The sequence below is a fragment of the Malaya genurostris genome, chromosome 1, assembly GCF_030247185.1.
Source record: "Malaya genurostris strain Urasoe2022 chromosome 1, Malgen_1.1, whole genome shotgun sequence".
Lineage (NCBI taxonomy): Eukaryota > Metazoa > Arthropoda > Insecta > Diptera > Culicidae > Malaya > Malaya genurostris.
Window position 1 is genome coordinate 61,840,410 of NC_080570.1, and position 26,613 is coordinate 61,867,022.

A 26,613-nucleotide genomic window follows, 5' to 3' on the forward strand; every position below is an offset into this window, starting at 1 on the left:
CGTTGTTTGCGTATTGCCTTAGGTTGCATGCAGTCGACTCATACGATGAGTCTCGAAGTGCTCGCGGGCGTCTTACCGTTGAAAAACCGATTCTGGGATCTCTCATATCGATTGCTAATCCGATGCGATATCTTGAATCCGATGGTGATTGAAAACTTCGAAAGGCTTGTCGAACTCAATTCTCAGACCCGTTTTATGTCCTTGTATTTTGATTACATGGCTCAGAATATTAATCCTTCTTCGTTTGTTTCCAACCGTGCTCATTTCTTGGATACTACTAATTCTACTGTGTTTTTCGACACATCCATGAGAGAAGAAATTCGTGGAATTCCGGATCACGTGCGCCCTCAAGTGGCCCCAAATATTTTTTATAATAAATTTAGAACAGTCAACTGTGAAAAGATGTTTTACACTGACGGATCAAACATCAACAGGTCCACAGGCTTCGGAATCTTCAATCAGAACATCACCGCTTCGTACAAACTCAGTGATCCGGCTTCAGTCTACGTCGCAGAATTAGCTGCTATTCAGTACACCCTCGAGATCATTGAAACCTTGCCCAAAGACCATTACTTCATTGTCACGGACAGTCTAAGTTCAATAGAAGCTCTCCGCGCAGTGAAGCCAGGAAAGTATCCCCCATATTTCCTGGGGAAAATACGGGAACATTTGAGAACTTTATCTGAACGGTCTTTTTTAATATCGTTAGTCTGGGTCCCTTCGCATTGTTCCATTCCAGGCAATGAAAAGGCAGACTCATTGGCTAAGGTGGGTGCATTAGAAGGTGATATTTATGAAAGACCAATCTGCTTCAATGAATTTTTCAGTATCTCTCGTCAGAAAACTCTCGAAAGTTGGCAAACTTCATGGAGCAATGGCGAACTTTGACGATGGCTGCATTCCATTATCCCTAGGGTATCGACGAAACCTTGGTTCAGGGGGATGAACGTGAGTCGTGACTTCATTCGTGTAATGTCTCGGCTCATGTCAAACCATTACACCTTCAACGCGCATCTCCGGCGTATTGGAATCGTGGAGAGCGGTCTCTGCGCTTGTGGTGACGGTTATCAGGACATCGAGCATGTCGTATGGACGTGTACGGAGTATCGTGACGCCAGGTCTTTATTAAAGGACTCCCTAAGGGCCCGAGGTAGACCACCTGAAGTTCCGGTCCGAGATGTGTTGGCTAGTCGGGATATCTCTTATATGCTTCTTATATACCAGTACCTCAAACACATTAATATCCAAGTGTAATCTGTTATACCTCGCTCAGAAAGTATAATCTCCACCTACAGGTTCGACACTAACATCCGCCCGATTCTCTCGATCACCGTCCCTGTCCACCATCTTCATTGGAACTAACAAGATCTTTTTTTTGTCACTAACTTTTCGTTCCCCCCTTCCATGTCTCTTCACCATCTCGATGGCAACTAATTAGATCTCTGTAGTTTTCAGACATTTTGTTTCCATACCCCCTATTTACCTCAGTTTTCACAATATTTACTTTTTTATTTTCTCATCTCTTCGTAACATCACCATCACCGCCTACGGTCCTACGCTCCAGACGATGACCAGCATGCGGGCCACCCGCCGGGCCTTCGTAGCCTGGGGGTGTTTCCCGCGGACCCACACGGACCGAAGGATGCGGCCAACATGGACATTTGCAAACGCCATATGGGAGACCCTCATGCAATATCCAATTCACCGGCATTACATAATGATACTATTCTAGTTTTAATATAGTCGTAATTAAGATTAGTAAATACCCTTGGCATCTTAGAGCTTAAGCAGTGTGCCTTAAAATTGTATTATAATATTGAATAAAAAAAAAATTTAGCTCAATGTTTTTTTGCAGATTTTGTAAAACTGATAAGTATCGAAGCAAGAAAGAAGTTCTTATAGACGAAACCTTGTTAAGAACTATAGAAAATTACACTGATGATGTCAGAAGAGATTTTATTTTATCTGGAATTAAAGAACCATCTGATTTAAATAGATTAGAATGTTTTCACGTTGTAAATAACAAAGCAGTTGATATTATTCATGATTTTTTCTCTCATGGCATTTGTAGTTATGATTTATCTTTTATTATTGAATATATGATAGGAAATCTTAAAATTTCTCTTAAAACAATTAATCGTACAATTCATGCATTTGATTTCGGTACTACGAAAATAAAGTTTCGTAAAATAACTCGACAACAAATATCTAGGGTTGCGTTTAAAATGACAGCACATGAAATGATGGTGTTCATCCATTACTTCTCCGTGATATTCGGTGTATTGATTCCGAAAAACGACAAAATATGGAACTTCACATGTTCTTTGGTCGAGTTAGTAGATTTAGTGTTACTGCCATCTTATACAACTGAAACGTTAAATACTTTACAAGAACAAATCAATTACCACCACACATTATATATAAAACTGTTCTCAGCTAGTCTAAAACCAAAGCATCACATTATTTTACATTACCCTAGTTTGATTAAATACGTCGGACCTCTTCGAAATCTTTGGTGTTTCAGGTTCGAAGCATTTCATCAGATTTTTAAGCAGTACTGCAGGAATATTAACTCACGAGTCAATATTTGTTTAACACTTTGTCGTAAAGCTGGATTAGTTTACGCTAATAATTTAAAAAAACAAAACTTTTTCTCCTCCACATTGAAATATGAAAAAGCTGTAGCCATAATCGATTCTAACTACATGAATTTAAAACATATTTATGATTTGCCTTCCACTAAGTTATACACTTGTAGTTCAGTCAATTATAAGGGTACAGAGTATAAAAAAGGTTATTTTTTGACGATTTCGACAACACACTTCTCTGATGTACAACTTTTTGAAATCGCAGAGCTTTTAATATGTGGAGATAAATTATTTATTTCTAGTAATAAATGGCAAGTGCTTGGATATGAACATCACTTCGCCTATTAAGTTAGGAACAATATTGAAAAATGTAATGTTAATGACGCGGATGAGTTTGATGGCCCTCCTATACACGTACATAAAATTGATAGAAGATTTTTCATTAGACTGAAAAAATATTTTAAATAATTTTTTAGAAATTCACAGATAATTTTTATATATAAGGGAAAATCAGTGTAAAACTATATCAGGAAAATAAAGAAGGTTTTAATATTTTCTGTGTTATTCTTGTATCGAAATTTTAATTTATACAACTTTTGAACATTTTCTCATGTTTGAATGATCTTCACCATTGTCAAATTAACCATTATTCCGTGTTTCGAAAGAACCAGAAGTGAAATGTCAAAAATACCATAGCACTAGTTAAAACAATAAGTACAATGTAAAAATAAGATGCTATCATGGTTATGCTAAACATTCCAATTGTAGTAGTTATTCATACAATATACAGTTCAATATTACTATCCTAGAGGAAAAACCATTCATAGTAAAAGTGAGCTTGCATATTGTTAACATCATCTGATTTTATTGTGTGCTGAAAACTACTATACTCGTATGGTTAAATTAACCTCCCATATGGTAACTGTTACCATAATATTTTTCTGAGTGTGGTGATCTCTTTTTTCTATGTGTGAATACACGGAACTAGAAAAATGCCTAATTTTGCGTACTTCACACCAGACCCCACATTATCAGATCCGAATGAATTCCGAATGGATTCCGAATCAATTTCGAATCGGCGAGAAATTTTCATTCGGAATTTCATGTGGAAATCATAATGGATTCCGAATCAATTCCAACTCCAGTGCAACAACCGATTCCGAATGAACCGGTTCGCCTACAACCGGTTGATTCGGAAATCATTCGGAATTGAGTGAGAAGATGCGGACTGAATTGTCAATTCATCTTCTTCTTCTTCTTTCCTGATTTTGCACGTTTTCGTGCTGATTTTCAGTTTATTTTTCAACGAAAACATTATATAACTGAATATACAAGTTTAAATCTTCATGTTTTTCGGATATACAGAACTAGTAAATAACCAGTTCTTCTTAGAATCCCAACATAATTTATTGAAATTCGCTGGAAATTAACAAAACGGCCTACCTTAGTCAGCATCATCCATTCCTCTAGCTGGAGTGTAGTGAAATGGCTTAAGTCGCATAAATTTCACACTAACACATTCATAAAATGAGCGAATATTCAATGACATTTAAAATGTCACTGTCAATCAAGTTGATCGAGCAGTCAACTCAGGCGAAAATTCTAGCACTGAACCGATCGAGCACTAAAAAATCATGCAGTCGAGTAAGATTTCATTGCTCATTCCGTCATTTCGATAATGTGGGACGCTGTCAGCTTGGAGTGAAATCAACACGCTTAAAAATAGTTACTCAAAAATGAGTAAGATCTCACTCATCTACAGAAAAAGTGGAAAAACTCTAATTTAGAGTATTTCCGAAGCTACTCAAATTTGAGTTCTTCCACTGGAAACGATATTTGCGTAAAATCAACTCATTTACTGAGTAATACTTTATTTGTACATGTACCAAAAATAGAGTAACTATCACTCAAATTTTAAGTGAAATTTTATTTCACATATACCATATTTGCAAAAAATTGCTCATTTTCTGAGTGTATTGTATTAAAATATTAAGTAATTGAACTCAATACTATATCAAGTGGTGGTTGCTTGGAGTAGTGTGTCAATCGCAAATTAACATACATGTCAGTTATGCTCAGGCACCAATCATACACTTATTCCTCATAAATGACATTTGAGCATATTCGGTTTCATTCTAAAGCAAAACACGGAGTTTATCATTCCGGTTTTTGCAGACACAACACCGTTTGTGTTGAGCGACTCACCCTCGAAATACGCGATCTCACTAACAAAATATACAACCTGTTGCTACAAATGGTTATTACAACTTTTAGACTGATCTTGCGAATAGTAACAAAAAAACGAGTTATTGCGTTAAACTCAAATTTAGAGTAGGAGTTACTCAAAATCATTGATGATAACTACTCAATTTTTGACGTTTCCAGGTATCATTTGAAAATGAGTAACTAGTACTCAAACTTTGAGTAACTTTTTCTAAGCGTGAACCCAGTTCAGCAACGTCATCGCACGGAATCACCTTTTACATATCATGTCAATTGTAAAGCGGCCCTTAGAGCAAATTCAACAGCTACAAGATTCTTTTGGGTGGTCTATAATATAAATGGAACCGAAACAAACGTATCCCCAGCAAGCCGTTTTAGTTTTATTTATTCGGACAGCTCTACTGTCAAATTTAAAACTGGTATACGCTGCCGTTCTATTTTTTCTGTATTTGAAACACAGATAAAACGCTGATGGGGCTGCCAGTTTATTTTGTTATAATGTCTAGATTTACATTTTTAAGCGTTTTATCTGTGTTTCAAATATATTAAAAGTAGAACGGCAGTGTATAACAGTTTTGAATTTGACAGTAGAACTGTTCGAATAAATACAACTAAAACTCTTTGCTGGATATACGTTTGTTTCAGTTTCAGTTATAGTATAGACCATCCGTATGAATCTTGCGGCTGCTGAATTTGCTCTTATCGTAAGACCCGGGTTGGTGGTTCAATGCATAGGTCACTGGTCTTACGGGCAGGTGGTTCGAACCCCAACCTGGAAGGATTCTTAGTGTCAGTAGGATCGTAGTACTAGCCATGCAATGATACTGTACGCTATGAATCGGCTGCGAAGTCTGTTGAAACAGGAAGGCCAAATTCCACAAAAGGAATGTAATGCCAAGACTTTGATTTCTTCATATGACCGCCTTATGAAGTCACAAAAATTGGAGTTCCAATAAAAAGCATTAAATTCATACAAAATTTTTGGGAACATTGTGCGAAATTTCTATGACAAACATAACTTTTCTCATATATTGTGGAATTTGTAAGTTGTTCGTATGAAAACTATAATTGTGATAGAGATGTATATTGCCAAGTCATGAACCGACGACACGACCAGACACTCCGAAGAAAAATCAGAGTAAAAAGTGTTTGTGAGCGATTTACCGCCAGTTACCACAAATATAGCGACCCCTTGTTAATCATTCAAAAAATATCTCCAGCAACTCTTTTCTGGTTGCTACAAACTTGTTATTAAGAAACTATTTTGCAACACAAATAAACAAAAACAAACTATTCTTCAATCAGAATAAAATGTTTTCGTTGGGTTTCGTTCGCAATTTTTATCAATGTCATAAAATAGGTAAGTGAAAAACTCAGTTGTTTAATATAAATTGACATTACATTAATAAAAAGTAGAAATAGTACAAAAATATTTTTTCTTTGTATTTTTGCATCAGTGCTCTTCTGACATATAACGAATTACCGAGCGAACAAAAAAAACTGAAGCAAATAGACTTTCCCGTCGAATACCGTCATCTGCTAGAAAACATATTCAACAAATCGTACGGAGTACAGACGACGACCATGGTTTACTGTAGCGAGAAACTTTCCATTGTACATTATAACAGTTTTGTAACAAATTAAAATCATGGTTGAGAAATAAAAACAATTGTGATGGCAAAATTGCAAAATATATTTGTGTGTTTTATGTCTCACGTTTTTATGATGTAGGAAATATATGAGAAGTACTGCCATGTCGTATCCCAACATTTTTTTTTTAACTGAAGACGTTCGCGGTGAACAAGTTCAAAAAGACATCTTTATTTTTTAATGGGGATGTCATCCAAAAAAATCAGTGGTCACGGATTCCATATTAACCGACAATGATAAGCGCAGTTCCAATGACTAGAGTACCATGAGAAGACCACAGACTAACAGACAGGACACTCTAATTGGATTCTTCAATCATTTTAACGGTCATTTCTAATATTCCTTTAGTTGGGACAGCACTCGCATATGTCTGATGGCGCCACGTTACCCTATCAAAAACAACTAGTAAAAAAACTTTTACATAACACAAGGGGTGTACCGACGACACGACCTGCCACTCGCTTTTGAAACTGTATCGCAAATCGAGCTACCCCTCAGTAACTGGTAATGTCAAAATGATATCTAATGAAAAATGTTTAAAATTGGGAACGCGGTCAGAGAAATTGTTGTTTTCAAAATAACAGTTACAGTAACCCTAGTTACCATTGTTTATCTTTTCAAGGTAATCGTTCTCGGTTTCATTATTGCATATGCCCAATCTAGAGCATCTCAGAAGATCTCATCGTCGACTGCGGATCTAAATCGGAATTGAGAGTTTTTATGGCTTGCTAATTTTGTATTTAATTATATATTCTGTTCACTAATAATATGTATTCTTGTAGCCTCTCTTCAAAGTGCGTAAAGACCCGAAACTAACCCTTTTGCGTTTATCTACGGCGTGATGCTCACAGGGTGAAGAAAATCTCACCGTGAGACCAGAATGATCTTCAACCAATTGCATTGTAGTACTCAGATGAACAGTATGACCGCGAATGTTGGTATTATGCTGCAATTTTGATGATGTTGCTACTTGTTAGAATCATTTCGATCGTGATTGCAATTATTTATATACTTTCAAATGTACTAATCAGTATTCACAAATTTTATATGACTTTTTCACCAATATTTCAATTATATAAAAGTCCTACACAAAATAAATGTTTAGTTACCGGTGAAATATGCTGCGATTACAATTTCAATCAACTGTGATCTGCGCTTCGCTGATATGAATTGCATTTAATGATATATGTACGTAACTACTCAACCGTATGTCGAGTGGCCTACGCTAAAATGCGGAAACGGAGTGTCCCTTTTTAATTCTTCCCTTATATCGAATTCATATAATGAGGCCCTTATTACCAGTATCACTACATGGTGAAAACCCTTATTATAGGTATCACTTCACGGTGAAAATCAAGTGAAGTGAATGTAGGTATTTATCACGAAAGTCGCTTCAGAGGAAAAAGTAATTACTTTTATGAACTTGTGGTTATTACGAACATCACATAATTTTTTTGGAAAAATGATTTTTTTCACTACAGTGACTACTTCAGTGTGCGTAACAGTTCAGTAACAGGGAAAATCAAGTGAAGTGATATAAGTGTGAAGTGAAAGTGGAAGTGAGAACGGTTATTAGGGCCTGAAACTCTTTTTAAACGCCAGTAGAAGACGATACAATCAGTGGGAACGACTTGACAGGGTATTTTGAATATTAGAATGAAATGCAAAATCGCGGTTCTGCACGTTAAGGAAAAAACCAAAATCCCGAAACGACATTATCATTCCTGTTGTCATTCAAATATTTTTGATAGATACGTAAATAGCAAACGAAAAATTCAGTGGCAATATATATACGGATGTGTTCCATTTTGCTAGATCACCATTACATCGCCATATTGTTAGCGCCATGAAAACTGGTTTATTCCTGCAATCAATATAATTAGCCTAACTTGAAATAAACTGTTTTACTTATAATACATCTTTTAAAGTATTACCTGTTTGTTTATTATGCTGTGCATGGTGACTATTTCGTAGCAACCACAGCAGTGATGCTTGTAAAATATATTTTCATTATTACCTAGGGGTCTTTCAATACTTCGGTAACTGATAGTGATCGCGCATGAACACTTTTTATTGCGATTTTTCTTCGAAGTGCCTGGTCGTGTCGTCGACACGACCTGACACTCCGAAGAAAAATCAATACTAAAATTGTCTACTAGCGGTTCACCTCAAGTTACCAAAAATATAGCGACCCCTTGATAATGATAAAAAAAATCTTCTTTAGCAACACTGTTTAAGTTGATACGAACTAGTTGCAAAGGAGCCCGAGAATAAATAAACAAAAATACCAAAGAAACGTGAAGCAAATTTAACTGAATTAAAAAGTTGTAAATCACTTTAGTTTATATAGTAGAGAAATAATTTATATTTTAGTATTTCAGGCATAATTATTTCATCAAGAAAAGCCAGTTGACGTTCCATTGCACGCGTTTGAAACGCAAAGCAGTCAACATGTTCAATCTCATTTTCATTTGTGGTTGTAAGTGAGCTGTCAACAGTACTCTCAATAACACTGATGTGTTCGGAATGTACATACCGGTGATAATTTTATTACAAATTCCTAAGGTTTTATCAATATTTTTTTTAATTCAGCCATACTCCACATCTGGACGGTCCCTCCACTTTTATTGAAATAGTAATTTCCTTTCCGTGACTGCGTAAAAGTAAAAAAAATTAAGTTGAAAACTCCGAAAGAATCAAATTATTACCTTCCAGACGGCCAGTTGCATTCAGCGGATCCGTTTTATGTGGAAGTATCATTTTAATGTCCCATGCCTCAGTTAAGCTTTTATTTGTTCCGTGTTATAGAATACCGCCAATTACCTATATGTATAACGCGAATTACATCTCTGAATATTCTACAATAGATCATTTTTCATTTAAGGCCATCGTCCAAGTACCATGCGCGCGGGTGGTTTTAGGAAATTTTCGATGGAAATTTCGAAAAATTTGACAAAACCAAAAACATACAGACCTTTGAAATACTTTTATCTATCTACAGGGTGAAAATGACTGGAAAATTCGGAGGATTTTACGAGTCTTATCAAAAATAGCGCTGAAAAAATGAGCTTTTTTCGTAATTTTTCACAATTATTTGAAAAAATAATTCGATGGAATGAAATTTTTTTTTCAAAAAAAACCTCATGCTGGCAACAAGGATCACATTCGGACACATTTTTGGAAAACCTTTTCACGCTTTTCATGGAAAATCAACGAATTTCATATAACCGATTTCGTGGAAATTTTTGAAATTCGTGGATTTTCTATGAAAAGCGTGAAAAGGTTTTCCAAAAATGTGTCCGAATGTAATCTGTGTATTCATAATAAAGTTTATTTGAAAAAAAAAGTTTATGTCATCGCTTTATTTTTCCAGATAATTGTGAAAGATCACAAAAACACTCATTTTTCAGAGCTATTTTTGATAAGACTCGGAAAATCCTCCGAATTTTCCAGCCATTTTCACCCTGTAGATAGATAAATGTATTTCAAAGGTCTGTATGTTTTTGGTTTTGGCAAATTTTTCGAAATTTCCATCGAAAATTTCCTAAAACCACCCGCGCGCATGGTACTTGGACGATGGCCTTAATCAATTCTGAACTACTTGAATTTACCTCGATAAGCTGATTTTCTTTTCGAGGATGCCAAGGAATTTTCAATTTCCGTGATAAAATTCCCGATTTACAAATGATTCGGAGCATGTTTTGTTTACATTCTTCATGTCTTCAATAAACAGTAACCAAGGTTATGGTAAATGTTATTTAAAATCAATAATATATCAACTCGTGTTGCCAGTTTCAACAAATTTTAAGCAATTTCGTTTTGACATTACCAGTTACTAAGGGGTAGTTAAATTTGTGATACAGTTTCGAAAAGCGAGTGGCAGGTCGTGTCGTCGGGTGTACCGATAGTAAATAGTTCGCGCATTTCAATATAGGTGGAACTAATGCATCACGAAAATTTATATTTATAATAATTGACTTATAGTGTCCTGCCTGTTAGTCTGTGAGAAGACTTCCACTCGAGGTAGTTGATAAATCCAAATTTAATTATCCGCGATTCGCAAAACGATTCGGAATTTGTTTTGTTTACGTTTCTCATGCCTTTAATACACAGTAACCAAGGTTATAGCAAGGGTTATAGTAACTATTATTCAAAATCAACAATTTATCAACTTGTGTTGCCAGTTCCAAACTTTTTTGAAGCAATTTCGTTTTGACATTACCAGTTACTGGTGATTTTCGATGCATCATAAGATTTGCATATAGTCCAATCCACGTGCGAATGTGTTGGTGTGGCTATTCTCAGCAGTTGAAAGGTTAATGCTACACTCAGAAAAATATTATGGTAACAGTTACTATACAGAGGGCCAACCTGACCATGCGAGTATGGTGGTTTTCAGCCGACTATTAAATCAGATAATTTCAACAATAGTCAAGTTCATGTTTACAATAAATGGTAGCGGCTCTAGAATAGTAATATTGAACAGTATATTGTATGAATAACTAATACGATTGAGATGGTTAGGCTAACCATGACCGAATTTTTATTTACATTGTAGTTTTCGCTATAACCAGAGCCATGGTATTTTTGACATTTCACTTCTAGTTATTTCGAAACTAAAGGCAGTGGTTGATTCAACAATGCTGAAAATCAGCAAACCATGAGCTAATGTTAAAAAGTTTTATGAATTTGAATTCTAGAACAAGAACAACAAAATAGTTTCATTGAATTCTATTTTATTTTTGCATCAAATCAAATGATGATGTGCCTGGTGAAATATTGATTATCAACGTAGACACAGAGCAGCATTGCTTGGTTGCAATTGTTGATCCCAGGCTCTGTTCGGTGAAGTTTTTCCTGAAGCAGGAATGGGCAGCATGGAAGAAATTAATAGCCAAGTCCAGATGCAAACCTCAATGCCCACCTGCCATATATTGTTATTTTTTCCGTCGGATTCGAGCGATTTGAATCCGGGAATCGGATGATGTTCGTCGTTTTCATCAATCGCTTGATGTTGTTTCTACTGCGACCGATAACGAATAATAAAAATTATACAGGACGTCGATTTCTCTAGAAAACAGCCGTTACCGGCAAAATTGTTGAAAAATTTAATTTCAACGACGGAAACTAGTAAGGCTACAAAATTTACTCACCTGCAAGACCTTCCAAATTGCACAATATAAGTCACAATATACTTTTTTTCAAATCTATCACTGAAGTGTTACGAAATTGTCTGCTGTATTGTAACTTTATGTGACAATAACAAAGTACACCCGTTTATTGACCATTTGTATAGTCAGCACAAATGAAAAACATAGTCGGTTAAAAAACACTATACGATAATGTGCTTACTACATAAATTCTGTTGATATGGACTACATGAATAGTGTTTTCAAACTTCATAATTTCTTTTATACCATGTATCTATTTATGGTAACATTATTATACTGTGAACATATTTACATGGTAGCAATAACTATTTAGCTCCTCATATATATCAAGGCTCGAGAGCAATTTCACCTTACTAGAAATTGTGATTTTAACTATTTGTTCTTATATTTGAGATGACTACCATTGTCAGGATGACCATGCCAGAAAAGTCATAAATACAAATAGTTTAGTCAAGTCGTAGTCTTTGTTGTCTAGTAATTTATACAATACAGATGGTGAATAGTCATATATCATGATTGTTGCTACTATTTAAGCGTATAGTTGAAATGACAATGGAAAACAGGATACGGTTACTATGGTATTTTGCTCAGTGTAGTGTGAGTATGTCGAAATAATCCAGTGAATTTTGTCGAGCCGCATGCCATGCCAAGAGAACAGTTGAGAAAGACATAAAATCGAATAAAGCGAAAAAATGAAAAAAAACAAATTACCGAATCATCAGCAATTAAAAATCTAGTCAATTAATTTTGTTTGTAATTTCTAAACATTATAAACACACCATTCAGGATCAAAAATTCATTTTATTAACACTTAAAGGAGGCTTACAAATTTGTTGCCAGTAGTGCTTAAAGCCTCTACCTTAAAGCATGTAGCATAATAAAAAGCGGCGTTTCCGGATGCGGCCACCTTGAGTGGTGCTGGAAATATGAAAATAAAAATAAATATACAAAAATGTTCAATATTTAATGATGCATATACGGTATTGTTCAAAAAATAATCTTACTTTGATCTATTGAATTTGTCCATGCATTGGGTTATTTTTTCGCATATCCCCCAAAGTTTTGTCTCGAGGACTCTTTGAGCCCCGTGTTGGGTGTTTTTCCTTTATAATATGATAAAATAAAGTCGCTTTTTATAAAGCGAAACATGTCACTATATTTATTCAATATTTTTACTTGCAAGTGGTTCCACGTTTCTTCGAAGATTATCCATTTTTTCACTCGAGAATTTCTTCAGAAAATAATCGCGCAATGCGAAGTGAAAATGTAACGCGGCAATAAATGACAGCTGTCGTGCTGAATCTCGGCAACAGCTAGCGCATATTCCGAAATCTCGGCAAACGTCTCTGCTGAGGTCGGCATATCTGTTGTTTACTGATAAATTCAGCAAGCAATTATGCCAAATTTCGGCAAAGTGAAGCATTTTACCGAAATATCAGTGAATGCATTTAACGAAGTTCAGAAACATGCGTATTGATTACTGAGCAATCAGCAAATTTAGGTGTTGCTGATCAGTTTCGGCATTTTATTATGCCGAGCTCAAGAAATGGTTTTAAGTATGTATATCACGTAATGGAACTGTCTTCTACTTGGTTCATTAGTTCATAGCTTACGAAATTCTATATGCATTTTTCGCAGTGTATGATTATGAGTCAAAAATGTTTTACCTTAGTGTAAAATTGAACCCACAACAAACTTTGACTTCGGCTCGCACACATTCTAATTTCGTATATGAATAGATCTGCGCACTCTGCATCGGTGTGAGTAACTGAGACGTCAAATTGCTCAATGGTTTTCGCTACTCATTTTGCCTGAGTGTACTTCTATGTACGAGATTTAATGTGGACTCGCCTGAGGGCGCCATGCTCGCAAAAATGGATTTTGCCAATGATTTGTTTGGGATATGTGAGAATTAGATATCTTGTTAATATGATGTCTTTGGTTTTACCCAGAAGCAGAGATGTCAGGTTTGAAGATTTTTCTGTAAATAAATTGATTATAATGAACGCCTCGAAGTTTTGCAGATAGTTGAAAGTTTCAGCAGATATAAGTTAACTTTACAGCTGTTTGTAAAAAATTAAAGACGTTGAAATTTTCGTTGATCTTATATTTTGCTGGTCTTTTTCATTAAAACATTTTCAGTGAACGGATTTTTGAAATTAAAAAAAAACTGGCTTCTCTGAAAACTAGTTTGTTTATGAAAATTTGTGATAAGGAACGTTTTTTAAACATTTTTTGAAGTCAGTATTCATCACTGCTTGTAAATTTCTTCTAGCTTACTTTTTTCATTTTGAAAATAGGTAATGGAACTCGTACATCTGTGTCGTTTGTGTGCTAAGGAAAAACTCCGACTTGTAAACATAGCCGATGTTGAGCAACATATAAAACTGGAGGATCAAATCAGAAATATTTTAGGAATAAAGGTAGGTGCTAGCAGCCTGTTATCTCGGACCTGATTATAAAGTATAATTTTCTCTGCTTTCACAGTATGACGAGAATGATGGTCTTCCGCAAAAAGTGTGCAAATTATGCGTAAGTACCATACAAAACATCCAGGAGACGATAGACGAATATCGCGATAATGACAAACGACTAAGAAGACAGTTTTTTGGCACAGACGAAGTGGAGGTGAAAGTGGAAGAGCTGTATAACGAAAGTGATAATTTGTTGGCGTACAACATTCAAGAAGTGTAAGAAATAATGTATTGGTCATGAACTAAAATCATATGAACATGTTCAATTTGCAGTAAAATCGAGGTACTAGATCAAGAATATAGTCCACATTCGGAAGAATTAAAACACTCTGAAGAGTGGCTCGAAGATGATGGAATTATTGTACATTCGGAAACCGATAATGATGCTCACGAGAGCTGCTCATTTAAAACTTCTCTTAAAAATGTAAAACTTGAGATTCCACATCTAGATCATGAAGAATCGGCAAGTGAAACGTTGATCAAGACAAAACCAGTCCGTAAATATAAAGAAACTTTTGAAAAACGACAACGTCGGCGTCAAAAGGAGCCAAACCGGGGAGTTCCACGGATGAACGACCATAAGTGTTACATATGCAAAAGTGAGTCTCTCGGCTCCGCCAAAGATTTACTGGACCATATATCGACACACAACAATTTACTTCCCTATATTTGTAAAGTTTGCGTTCAAGAGACAGTAGAAATTAAACAGATAAGATCTCTTAACTTGCACTTAAAAATGCACGAACAGCCCATTAAATGTGAATACTGCGACCGACGGTATGGAAATAATAGGGCTCGCGATTATCACGTTCAAGCTTTCCACTTAGGTGCAAACGCACCATGTCCATCGACATGCGAAATTTGCGGTAAAGTATGTCCATCGGTACTCTCCCTGCAAACACATAAACGAAAGCATACTGTATCGTTCAAATGTGAGTATTGTGCTAGAGGGTTCTCCGAGCGATCGAAGCTGAAGCGGCACATTGGTCGAGTTCATGAAAAAACGGATGGGTTTACTTGCTCTATTTGTCAGAAACGACTCAACACAATCGACGCATATGAGCTCCATGTGCGCACTATTCACGAGGGCCGCCGTGATTATCCATGTGAAATATGTGGTCGGCGGTTTACTACAGCTGCCTTCCTACGAATGCATCACAAAAGCTACGAGGGAGGAACATGCAAACCAAAAAAATCGTGGATTCCTTATTATTCGACAACATTCAATGAAGAAGGAGTCAAGCTGTTTTCCTGTAAACTATGTCAGAAGGAAAATATGCGATCAATCGGGGAACATATGCGCATTCATTTTCCTGATGAGTATGAGTGTCCAATGTGTAAATTAAAGTTTCCTCGCAAGTCTTCCTTCGACAGACACCGACGTACACACAAAGAAATCGTGCATGATTGTTTCAATTGTAAAAAATGTTTTCTCAGTCCGAACAAACTAACTAAACATCTGGCTAAAGCACACGGTATTGGGCAAATCGTTGACGTAGGCAACCTACCGACGGCATCCGACGAAGAAGTGGACTATGACATCGTTAGTTAAATTACCAGTGAAACAAAATAATATAAGCTTTAAATATAAAGGCAATATGATTTAGCAACCCTTTCTGTTTTCGTTTTTGGTGTCTACTTGTGAGAAAAAGAGTATCATTGTCTGCGGTCACCAGTCAACCCGAATACATAAATTCGTCAACTACCTCGATATCGTAGCCGTGTATAAATATTCGTGGTAAGAGGCATAGTGATTTTTCTTTAGAGTCTCTTCCTCAGTAATGTTTTTTTTTGTCTTTGACACATTCATAGCCACTCTAATTTGCCTCAAGTTTTCATATCATGAAATCAATTTCTGTGAAAACCGGAAAGCTGTACAGAGAGTAGTGTACAGTCCACATCAACGATATAATTTCATATTGTTTCTATTTTTCACATTTATTTGGTCGTGAAATCCATACAAACCGAATCTTGTAATTAGCACACAGATAATATATAAAATCATTGGTATACCTTTTGTTGAATATTTGTTAAAAATTGAATATCGATAATTAATTTATTAGTAACATAGTACCATGATTTTGCAATCGGTTCATAACGGGGCAAGTTCGCTATATTGCTATATGGCAGGTGTGCCATATCAGTCTACAAAAGTATGAGCCTCGCGCGCGCTAAGCAGGTAGAGGCAATCTGGAAATTGAATATGACTGGAACTGGATATCACGCCTTTTTTTAGAACGGCCAATAGCCATCCATCAACATTCACTTTGAAGAGTAATTTCGAATGACTCGGCACTCACTGAGAGTAAGTCATAATAGTAAACGGTAGATGTTCTCTTTTATTTTTCAGAGCTTTAGCATTCTACGTGTCGAGTTCGAATCTTGACTTTGTAAGATTTGATTAATAATTTATTGATTATATTTCGGAAATAATCGGGATCGGAAGTTGTTGATGGAATTGGGTTCTGCTCATCCGCAGTCTCGTTACTCCATCGTAACTGATGTTTGTAGCGATGAACTGGTCCGGCGAGAAGGGCCAGGTGAATTACTGTCTGATACTGACAAAGATATCGGGTTCGATTCCTGATTTGTTAGCGGCCCTTACACGAGTCATTAAAAATGTCATTAATAAAAAATAATTTCATTTTAATGAACGTGTAATGGTGCACTAATGACGAAATTTCAAACAAATTTGAATTACATCATTAGTTAGTCATAATTTAAAATTACATTTTTAATGCTCGTGTAAGGGCCGCTGTTCAAGGATCTTCCCGGGTAGGCAATTTTCTTGAATAACCCTGGTTAGTAAATCGGAAATATTTGAATGTTTTCTTGTTCTCAGTAGTACTTTAGAAGGAGAATCTATACCTGCTGGATTAATCAGATCGTTTTATATTTAGTTGTTGAAATATATGATGCAATATTTATTATCATTTAGATAAATCGTCCAGCTCACACCTTTGTAGGTATCATCATCATACATGTAATACCTAAAATAAACGTGAATCTTATTGATTATATTAAGAAAAGCAGTTAGTTCAGTAAAGGAAATCTAATTACATTACGGAGAAAAGATAATTATTGTTAGGGTGGCGGTTCTGCCCCACATAGAGGGCACTTATGCCCCGCACTGAAAATATTGAGCTGCTCAACAAGCCTCTGAAAATTACATGTATTGATTACTGAATTGTTTTGTTTATCAATCATGTTTTTTGGGCTATCGAGGGTACTCCTGAAAGTACTTCATAGGCGTATCAAAAATCAAAATCAAACGTTATTGTATTGTAGAAACACGGAAATTCTTAGAGCAAATTCAGCAGCTAGAAGTTCTATACGCAAACCTTTTAGTATTCGGGTAAAATTTCGAAAAATATCAAACACGCGAACCAATAAAATATCCGCCGAAATTACAACAGTATCCGATATGTATCCAATTGAATTTATAGTGTTTGGTTGAAGACAACAAAGATGTGTACATTAAATGGAAAATTATCTTTATTTCAAACATTTTGAAAACCATTAACTTGTTCGAAAACTTGAGTTGGCAGAATTTTGTTCCACTGGTGATTGAAATGATGACTCTGGCAGGTGATGTTGATAATTGCTTATGTTACTATCGATGACACATGAGTGCGCGTCGCCACTGTGACAACCATTCGAGGATTGCTTTACTTCGGTTCGTTCTCGACTTTCGATTTGTTTCTTGTTCTTCCGGAAACGTTTGTACAGTTTGACGCCTTCGACTTGTATTCCATGTTCGCGGATTTTGTGTTGTGTGAGTAAAAAATTAAATCTGAGAAAATATAAAATATAGAGCGAATGAATCATTAACTGGATGAAATATAACTAAAACGGTGTTCATTATTACCTATATCCAGCACCACAAAGGTCACACGTGAGTTGCTGCCCAGTATGACGCCAAACGTGTAGTCGTAACTCATTTGCTGCCATGAACTTTTTTCCACAGTAGGAACACTCATGCTTGAAGGAACTGGAGTCATGTTTACGCATATGTTTGTACAAGGCGTTCTTCCACGTGCACTTAACACCACATATTTCGCATTCAAATACTTTTTTTTCGTGGAACGATTCCACGTGCATTGCCACATCGCGTTTGGAATAGAATTTTCGATCACATACGGTACAAGAGTAATCGCGCTGATCGTTGTGATACTTCATATGAAGGAAAAAAGATCCACGTGTTGACAATATCTTGCCACAGATGGAGCACATGTGATCTCGTTCCTTTCCTGATGGTTTGGATTTTTTGATTTGGCTAGAATGAGATGCGCGATGGCCAGCCATCTGCCTTTGAAGCTTGCATCGAAAATCGCAGAATTCGCATTCATAAAAATCTTTCACCATATCTAGCTTATTGTCATCTTTCGTTCGTTTACTACTATGTTTTTTTCTATGACTAGCAAGTTGAATAATCCGTTCACATGTATATGGACAATTTGGACACTGGAGGCGATTACTAATGTTTGTTACATGAGTAGAATTGAAATCTTCGGTGAGAGGTTTCACGTCTTGCGTTTGTTCGATAATGGTTTCGAGCCGCGGCTGCACGTATTGGCCTTTGAAAGTTATATCGTTTGAGCTTACCGATTCTGCAGCATCCAGATTGCAAAGCTTATGTTTTTTTCGATGACTTGCAAGTTGATTTGGTTTACTACAGCTGAAGAGGCAATTTGGACAGGCAAAGGGCTTTCTTTCAACAGATTTTCTGATATTCCGATGTTTTTTGGTATGGCTAGAAATTTCGTTTTGTTCTGTACAATTATTTAAATCGTTGCGTTCCGAGTTTTGTTCGATTTGATTCACTAGAGGAACACCGTCTACATCGGTATCAGTCATATTTTGCTCATAAAACTCTTCTGCGCTAGACCCTTCCATACTGATATCAGATTCAGTATTGACACTTGGTATGCCAAACTCACATTCCAATTTGTGCTGGTAATTCTTTTCGGAATTTGAGATTTTCGCTAGTTGCTCAGTAGCTTTTTTGCAATTCCTTATAAACTTTGTCGCCAGTTTAAGAAAAATAAAGCAATCATCACATGCCATATGTGAAAGATTTAAGGCGTCAGACTCAGGAAGTAGAAAGCACAGTAGTTTTCTGGAGTCTTCTGAACAATTCATATCGTTCAGGTTGTTACTCAATAGCTCTCTAAATATCTTTTTTGCACAAAATCTACAAAACTGCTCCGAATCGCCAGTTTCGTGCATATTTTTTTCTAAAAACTGCACGGGAACAGCATCTGTTGAACGTCGGAATGTATTTTCCTCTTGCAGAATTGCTTTGTTTTCAAAATGTGCCCAACAAACATAAGCCATTTCCGGCACGGACCAATCATCTGGTTTGCCTAGTGCTTTGATCCATTGTCGACGTAAATCTTCTGCCTTCGGAAAAGAGAATAAAAATGTTCCAAAATCTCGGCTTGTTGCATTACAATTCGGAACTATACAACACTTAGTCATAGTCCATAAGTTTATCCTTCCAACTTTTGAATGAACAGGCTGAACTAATGTATACCAACATAAATTAATCGTATTGGGCTCTCTGACAGCTCACTTACAACCACAAATGCAAATGAGATTGGTTTGTTTTCATCAGGAAACGCATGCATTAAATACGATTCAGACGATCAATCAACTTCGGTCGAGGTCCAGATTAATTTATTAATTTTTTTAGCAGAATATTACTCATGCACCCGACGTAAAAATGTTCCGTGAACTTGACGTAGTGTTCTTTCATATGAATTAATTACAATTAATGTTGTTGTTCCGGAATCGTTACATGCAGGTGATAGTCGCTTGTGAATCGCTTTTATATATTGTTTTGTTTTCATCAGAAAACGTGTTGACCACCCATTTTTCAGTAGGGCCGCTATTCATTTTTCACCGGGCATAGAAACCTCAATAGGACAAAACCTGACAACCGGGAGCCGGTTTAGAAGATCTGACAACTGGTGGACAGCGTTGCCAGGTTGACAGATTTTTCTCGCTTCGCCAGACACAAACTAACCAGATCTTTTGCCAGATTTTCCATATTTTCCAGATTTTCCAAATTTCCCTAAATTTTGTCAGATCTTGCTAGATTGTTACAGTTTCGGCCTCTATACGATAGGTGGATAGAATGGAGTTGAGCCGAGCTGGTGGCTGGCATTAGCAGGCCAAACGCGGAAAATATACTTGCAACAAATCAAATAAATCCTGTTAGAGTGCAAGCGAGAAATCTGATCAGCTTTCACTCTGGTAATGTCCCTTTGATTTTCTGTAAGTACACTTCTCGATTTGATCAGCACCAAGAACGGCTCAGCTACTCGCGCTCACTCTGTAGGTTGAATTAGGCTTAAGCGCTAAAATCCCAACAGTTTGAAACTTGGTAAGTATGTGGTATGTCTTGTTGATTTCGATTGTTTATAAAAAGTTACAAATATTTTTTTCAATATTGCTGTATATCTCACCAATCATTGATTTTATTATTCTCAAAACGTGTAGTATGCAAGAATTACGAAAAAGTTACAGGCACAAACTAGGAATTACGAAATAGTTACAGGCACAGATACCAGTATTCCAGTATGCTATTTTCCATCTTCAACAGAGTAACAGGGTAACAGAGCCCACTTTGGGATTGATTTTATTTTGGCCCCCTTTGTAAAAATATCCACCAAATGTAATATATTCGAAAAACCCTTTCGCGATAGGTTATACCTATCAGTATCTAATAGCATCTGTTACCATTTTTATTGGCATTAGTTACGAAATACTAAAGAAATTTTAGTGTTTGTAATTTCAAAAGAATTTATTTTCAATAAAAATGATCATTTCGTTGTATTTTTTGTTATTTATTAGTACACGCTGCCAAAAAAATACTTAACGGTTGACTTAAATTCACCTAACATGAAGTAATCAAGCATGTTTTTAATTGTTGGGTGAAAAGTACTGTATCGATTGAGTAGTTTTCACTCAACAGTGTAATTTACTTCAATAAGTTGCTGTTGGGTGAAAATTTTTTGTGTGTTGCATCGCAAAAACTATCGGTCAGATTTGAAGTGGGTGAAAATATTTTGTAAAATTGCCGGTTTTGGAAGAATAATTCAATGATTGTCATCAATCGCAGTGTGAGTAGCTTTGTATAATTTCTTTTTAAAACAATAATTACACCGCAATATCATTTCAGGCGATGGAAGATATTGAGATGCATTCGATCGCTCAACGGTGCAGTTCCAGCAGCTCAATAGAGCAGCGTTGGCAGTTCAATGATATAGTCTGTAGATTTAACACTGTTGCAGCTCCAATTGCAAAGTACAATGAATATGAATTCCCATAAGTGTGCGAACAGATTTAATTTTATTACTCATTCTGAAATTTGTAAATGTAACGGTAACAAACCATCTGAACATAATAACATTGTTGAAATATGTAAAAAGATAAATATTCAATAAATAAAGTAATCATAGTTGACTTTATTGTTTGCGTTTTATATTTTAAACCATCGAACGAAAACTGAAATCAAATTAACCAAGTTGATTTTTATATCGCTTGCGTAGTTTCTACCTAATCAGCACTATTGATGCTTTTACTCAAAAATAAGTAAAACCCATTTTACCCAAAATTGGCTTCCTGCACACAACCCCTCTATTGAGTGAAAAGTACTTAAAATTAGGTAATTTTTGGCAGCGTGTAGATACAGATTTTTTATTTAGGGTAATAGTTTTTTTATGAAAATATCTGGCGTCTCTGGTATAAGTCCCAGACAGAGTTGCCATGTTATTTTTTTCGAAAATCTGTCTCTCACTCAAAAAAATTTATCTGAATCTAACTATGTACAAAGAAATTTTGACCGGGCTTCATTTTCCGTGAGCAAAAAAAAAGTTCTCACCACCTATCGTGTAGAGGCCAAAAGCATAAAGATCTGGTGAGATTCAAACAAAATCTGGTAAAATTGGTAAAGTCTGGCAAAAGATCTGATTAGTTAGTGAATGGTGAAGGGAGCAAAATCTGACATTAGCCAGATAAATCTAGAAACCTAGCAACGCTAGTCCCAGGGTGAAAATAACGACCTAACACTCAAGTTTCAACGTTTTATATGCGTTTTGCGGCTTTAACCCTTAAGGTTATTTACCAAGAAATACCTGTTATATTATTATATTTGTTTTATAGAAAGGCAGTTTATCGCATTTAAAACTAAAATTAATCGGAACTAGTAGGATCAGTGAAGGTCATCAATAACAAATTCAAATGGCTGATAAGAGAAAAGCTCTTTTCATATGCTTAGGTAAGTAGTTGCTCTTATGTAAAGTACGATTCGACGGTCCGTCACAATTCACCTCCGTCACCGTCAAAATTAGTTACACACATTCTTATGGAGACATTCACACAACGTCATCGTCAAGGAACTTCTTGAAGTCCGAAACGTGACTTATCATCTGAATCATACTTAATTTCTTGTATTATCAAAATCCTCTTCCTAGGTAATATATGTCGATCTCCTATTGCGGAAGCTGTATTCCTGAAAGCCATAAAGGATGCTGGTGTAAACGATCAATGGGAAGTGGACAGCGCCGCTATTGGTGGTTGGCATGTTGGCAAAAAGCCGGACCATCGAGCTCTTTCTACAATGGAAAAACACAATTTACCATACGACAACCGGGCCCGTCAAATAAAAAAGGCCGATTTCGAGAATTATGATTACATTTTTGGTATGGACAAAGAGAACATGTCGGATCTGGAGCGCTTAGCACCGAAAGGATCGAAGGCGAAACAACTAATGTTGGGAGATTTTGATACGGAGACTCCAGGAAAAATTATACGTGATCCATACTACGATCAGGGTGCAGATGGATTCGAACAATGTTACGTACAATGCGTTCGTTGTATTGCTGGATTTTTAGGCAAAATACAAAGTGGCCAGATTTAAACCTTATTTTAATTTGCAATGTGGACACAACTGAATCGTAATTCTTTGAACGTTATAATTTGATAGGTTAAACATAATCCATTTACTCTAAATGCACATACCAATCTGGATTTGTTTTTTCGTCTCCTACCTATCAGTGCGTTACCAGTTCAAATTGAAGTGCTAACTAGACTCAGCGGTTCAATATAAACCTTAACACAAACAGACGTAAAGTTGATGCTATTTGCAAAACACTTTGCTATTGCTCCGAAGGGCATTGTCTAAACAGATGTCTCGGAAGAAACAAGTTTCGACTTGCTGGCCGTACAGATTATGACGATTTCTCGGTTGATTTTTCAAAAGGCCGTTTCAAGATAAGGGATGCGGGGTTGTCAATACTTTCATATTTCAGATAGAAATAATAATAAATACAATGAAATTGTGAAATGTTAGAGCTGTGGATTTATTCCTAAACTAGTTTCCATGTCATAAATTGGTGTTTACTAACACCCTTTTCTCTATTTACATCGAATGTAAAAAATTTTGTGTGAAAAAAAACGAATTTGATCGAAATACAGAATGCAAAATTCAGCATTCTATCGAAATGCAGTAAGGGATGTAAATGTGTATTGTTTTATGATGGAAAGAAATACCGTATGAGAACAAAAAACGATGTTCAACTAAAACACGAAGCATTCGTTTACTAAACTGTGCTTATTTGACTAGTACGCATTCAAACACAAACAACGATGTTTCTTACTATAGATTCCTTCGAAGGTATCATTCTAGTGTCCTATATCTAGTTTTGATGCAAACACAATAGAAAGCTTTTTTGTCTTTATTGTTTGTTAAAATATGCAATTCTATTTTATTACATAATTTTCTGAGACTTGGCGTATAAATGTAGTCATGTCATAACTTGCTAGTGTCGCCTACTGTCTTCCCATCGTAGGGAATCCTAATAGTCCTGATGGCATCGCCATGTTCATTCCAGCTCCATTGAATCCACCTAACTGAATGGGAGATGTTTGCTGAAGATGCTGTAACTGCTGATGTTGTGTCTGTTGTTGCAGAATAGAATGCGGATGATTTGAAAAATGTGGCGGTTCAGGGGATGCGATCGTGGCAAAAGATGCAGTCGTCGCAGGACTTCCTAAATCCGATACATGGGTTAAATCGCTTTGATTAGTACGGTCAGAATCGTGCATCGCAAGTGAATGCATAGAGGCAGCAATTGGCGTCACAAGAGGTTGTTGTAGCTCCATAGTCGGCTGCTGGTTAGCTCCTGCCCGATTTCGACGCTGGTTCGTCTCTCCAGCGTCGGTTTTCTTCTTTCTCGCACTCTGTTTATATAACTGTACACCTTCGACAACAATACCGTGCTTGCGTATTTTGTGTTGCGTTAGCATATAGTTAAACCTATAACCAATAATAATGAATTTAGTACTTTCATAGGTATAAAGCACGCATCAACTAACCTGTAATCTGCTCCGCAGATTTCACAATACACACGATCTCCGGTATGCTTCATCACATGATAACGCAGTTGATTGGGTCGTGCAAACGCCTTATCGCAATAGGTACACTTATGCTTATAGGGATTATCATCGTGAAGGAGCATATGACGCCGTAAACTCTTTCTCCAACGGCACTTCAAACCGCAAATGTTGCACACGAAGTCCTTTTTCTCGTGAATTGACTCGATGTGTATTTTCAACTGTTGTTTTACGTAAAACCTTTTGTCACAGATCGGACAAACAATGTCTTTCTGCTGAGTGTGCGTCATCATATGTACGTTGAATGTAGCACTGCTGGATAAAATCTTTCCGCACACCTGACAAATTTGTTTACACAAAGATGCTGGCTTGTCTTCCATAGCTTTATCGCGACTTCCTCGAGGTTTTCGCGGAACTCTGGGACATCTAGGTGAACGAGAATCATGTTTCCTTGGGCGCCCACGGCGTTTTTTCGGTTGATCTGTGCTGGTCAGATCTTCATCTTCTGATTTCACCATCGTAGATTCATTTGTAATATTCATTTTATCATCTTCCTGTTCATAATTTTCATCATCCGTATCGGATTCACTGCTTGACGGTGACGAAGTGTGGATATTTTTCGGAACATCAAAATCAGAATCAGATTCCAATCCATCTGGTTCTGATTTTACATCCGCATCAATGTTCTCTTGCTTATGTTCTTGTTTGGACTCATCATCGATGCTTACAACGCCGCAAGGTGTGACACGCGTTTCCTCTTTTTCTATGCCAATCTCTAGATAATCTGTTGCAAGATCGTTAACTGATTCGTCTACTTCTTTCTTTATGGCTGTCTGTACAATGCATTCGGTTTCTGATTTCAAAATTTCAGTCGTCTCGTTGAGCTCACTCTTCTCGGCAAAAATTTTTGAAAGCCTTCCCTGCGCCCCGCAACAACTTTTGACGAATTTAATCAAAAACTTCATCATATGCGAACAAGCATCACATACTCCGCTGGGAAGCATTGGATTGTTTCCGTCAGATCCTAGGCAAATATGCAACAGTTTAGCAGTATCGTTACATTTCATCATTTTCCCAATGCTGTTCTTCAATGGTGTGCGCTCCATTTTTGCACATAGACGACAGTAGCTTGGAGCAGCACCCATCGCAGATGTTACTGGAGTGGCCGACTCATTTCCGGATTTAACAGCGCTAATGACCCCTATACTAGGAATCGCATTCGCTACCAACTGCACTGTAGATGAGCTTTTATCAATTTCAAACTCTTCGAAATGGAGTTCGCATACTTTTGGATCTGGAATATGTTTGCAATTTGCTCGATAACCAAGAGCTTTATTCCATACTCGAATTTGCTCACGGTCCGTGGTTGGAAAATCGAAGAAATTAACTTGAGCGTTGTCTGTCATTGAGTCGCAACCCGGCACAAGACACTTTTGAACCAACTTGTCCATAATTTCGCGTTCAGATTATCACAAGCTCATTTCTAGTAATTATTTCGACAAATCTATAATAATTGATATAGTGAATACTGTTTGTTTACATGCGATTATTAACGATGAAGCCAAGATGCAATGAGAACTTTCTGTCCAAGGTTCTCCCTGATGTATAGTCCACGGTTGCCAGATGAGATTATAAATTGTCCAAGTTTTTTTTTAAATTTTGTGCTTCAACGAAATTGGCCAGTTTTATTGATTTGGCAAACACAACAAATCAGAGAAATAAATTTTTGGAAATGTTCAACTCAAAATGAAACAAAACAAAAGTATCGCCAACGCCAGCGAAAGATTTTGAAATCTGCAAAAGTGGCATTTCTGGTGCTGTCAGATACAGTGATGCCACTTTTGCTGAAATATTCCAACAGTTTTTTAATGTTGTTTTCGCCTTATGTTGTTTTCGCTTAATGCCAAACCTAACCCAGTTTTCACCCTAACTGCTGTCAAACCGTTTGTTTGAATCTAGTTTCGAACCTATAGTTTTAACGTTGTTGAACTGAAAATCGAGTTAGTTCCGAACGTGGTTTTTATATCAGGTTAGCACAAACCCCCGTTGCTAAGTGCGAAATCAACAAAGTTTCGTGAAAAGTGTTTGTTTGATGAAACTACCCTG

At 36.4% G+C, this 26,613-nt stretch overlaps 4 protein-coding genes and 1 long non-coding RNA gene across 6 annotated transcripts; 2 read left to right on the forward strand and 3 right to left on the reverse strand.

The window, feature by feature from the left end:
• Nucleotides 1-11,278: 11,278 nt before the first annotated feature.
• Nucleotides 11,279-11,831, reverse strand: LOC131436758 (uncharacterized). Its single transcript, XR_009230667.1, has 3 exons — nt 11,615-11,831; nt 11,386-11,481; nt 11,279-11,318 (listed from the first exon to the last, which is right to left on the reverse strand). It is a non-coding gene; the product is annotated as an uncharacterized LOC131436758 (long non-coding RNA).
• Nucleotides 11,832-13,778: 1,947 nt separating this feature from the next.
• Nucleotides 13,779-15,710, forward strand: LOC131440246 (PR domain zinc finger protein 5-like). The gene is made up of 4 exons (XM_058611357.1): nt 13,779-13,872; nt 13,933-14,055; nt 14,120-14,322; nt 14,380-15,710. The coding sequence occupies exons 2-4, from the start codon at nt 13,936-13,938 to the stop codon at nt 15,656-15,658; spliced, it is 1,602 nt and encodes a 533-aa protein (XP_058467340.1). The 5' UTR covers nt 13,779-13,872; nt 13,933-13,935; the 3' UTR covers nt 15,659-15,710.
• Nucleotides 15,711-17,583: 1,873 nt separating this feature from the next.
• Nucleotides 17,584-19,635, reverse strand: LOC131440247 (zinc finger protein 33A-like). Its single transcript, XM_058611358.1, has 2 exons — nt 17,975-19,635; nt 17,584-17,899 (listed from the first exon to the last, which is right to left on the reverse strand). The coding sequence occupies exons 1-2, from the start codon at nt 19,585-19,587 to the stop codon at nt 17,626-17,628; spliced, it is 1,887 nt and encodes a 628-aa protein (XP_058467341.1). The 5' UTR covers nt 19,588-19,635; the 3' UTR covers nt 17,584-17,625.
• Nucleotides 19,636-21,916: 2,281 nt separating this feature from the next.
• Nucleotides 21,917-23,033, forward strand: LOC131440249 (low molecular weight phosphotyrosine protein phosphatase 1-like). Of its 2 annotated transcripts, XM_058611361.1 has the most exons (3): nt 21,917-22,030; nt 22,276-22,390; nt 22,587-23,033. In XM_058611361.1, the coding sequence occupies exons 2-3, from the start codon at nt 22,354-22,356 to the stop codon at nt 23,030-23,032; spliced, it is 483 nt and encodes a 160-aa protein (XP_058467344.1). In that variant the 5' UTR covers nt 21,917-22,030; nt 22,276-22,353; the 3' UTR covers nt 23,033. The 2 variants fall into 2 exon arrangements, with proteins under 2 accessions (XP_058467344.1, XP_058467343.1); XM_058611360.1 differs by lacking the exon at nt 21,917-22,030 and having other exon boundaries at nt 22,127-22,390.
• A 596-nt stretch (nt 23,034-23,629) lies between these two features.
• LOC131440248 (zinc finger protein weckle-like) lies at nt 23,630-26,142 on the reverse strand. Its single transcript, XM_058611359.1, has 2 exons — nt 24,490-26,142; nt 23,630-24,430 (listed from the first exon to the last, which is right to left on the reverse strand). Exons 1-2 carry the CDS (start codon nt 25,956-25,958, stop codon nt 23,944-23,946), a joined length of 1,956 nt encoding a protein of 651 aa, XP_058467342.1. The 5' UTR covers nt 25,959-26,142; the 3' UTR covers nt 23,630-23,943.
• Between the last annotated feature and the right edge of the window lie 471 nt (nt 26,143-26,613).

Excerpts from the sequence above, each read along its gene's own strand:
- LOC131440246 (XM_058611357.1), top strand. The coding sequence starts at position 13,936 with ATGGAACTCGTACATCTGTGTCGTTTGTGTGCTAAGGAAAAACTCCGA. Across the intron at positions 14,056-14,119 it reads GAAATATTTTAGGAATAAAG|TATGACGAGAATGATGGTCT; the intron begins GTAGGTGCTAGC and ends CTGCTTTCACAG. Across the intron at positions 14,323-14,379 it reads GCGTACAACATTCAAGAAGT|TAAAATCGAGGTACTAGATC; the intron begins GTAAGAAATAAT and ends TTCAATTTGCAG.
- LOC131440247 (XM_058611358.1), bottom strand. The coding sequence starts at position 19,587 with ATGACTAAGTGTTGTATAGTTCCGAATTGTAATGCAACAAGCCGAGAT. Across the intron at positions 17,900-17,974 it reads CTTTGTGGTGCTGGATATAG|ATTTAATTTTTTACTCACAC; the intron begins GTAATAATGAAC and ends ATATTTTCTCAG.
- LOC131440249 (XM_058611361.1), top strand. The coding sequence starts at position 22,354 with ATGGCTGATAAGAGAAAAGCTCTTTTCATATGCTTAG. Across the intron at positions 22,391-22,586 it reads AGCTCTTTTCATATGCTTAG|GTAATATATGTCGATCTCCT; the intron begins GTAAGTAGTTGC and ends TCCTCTTCCTAG.
- LOC131440248 (XM_058611359.1), bottom strand. The coding sequence starts at position 25,958 with ATGGACAAGTTGGTTCAAAAGTGTCTTGTGCCGGGTTGCGACTCAATG. Across the intron at positions 24,431-24,489 it reads ATCTGCGGAGCAGATTACAG|GTTTAACTATATGCTAACGC; the intron begins GTTAGTTGATGC and ends TATTGGTTATAG.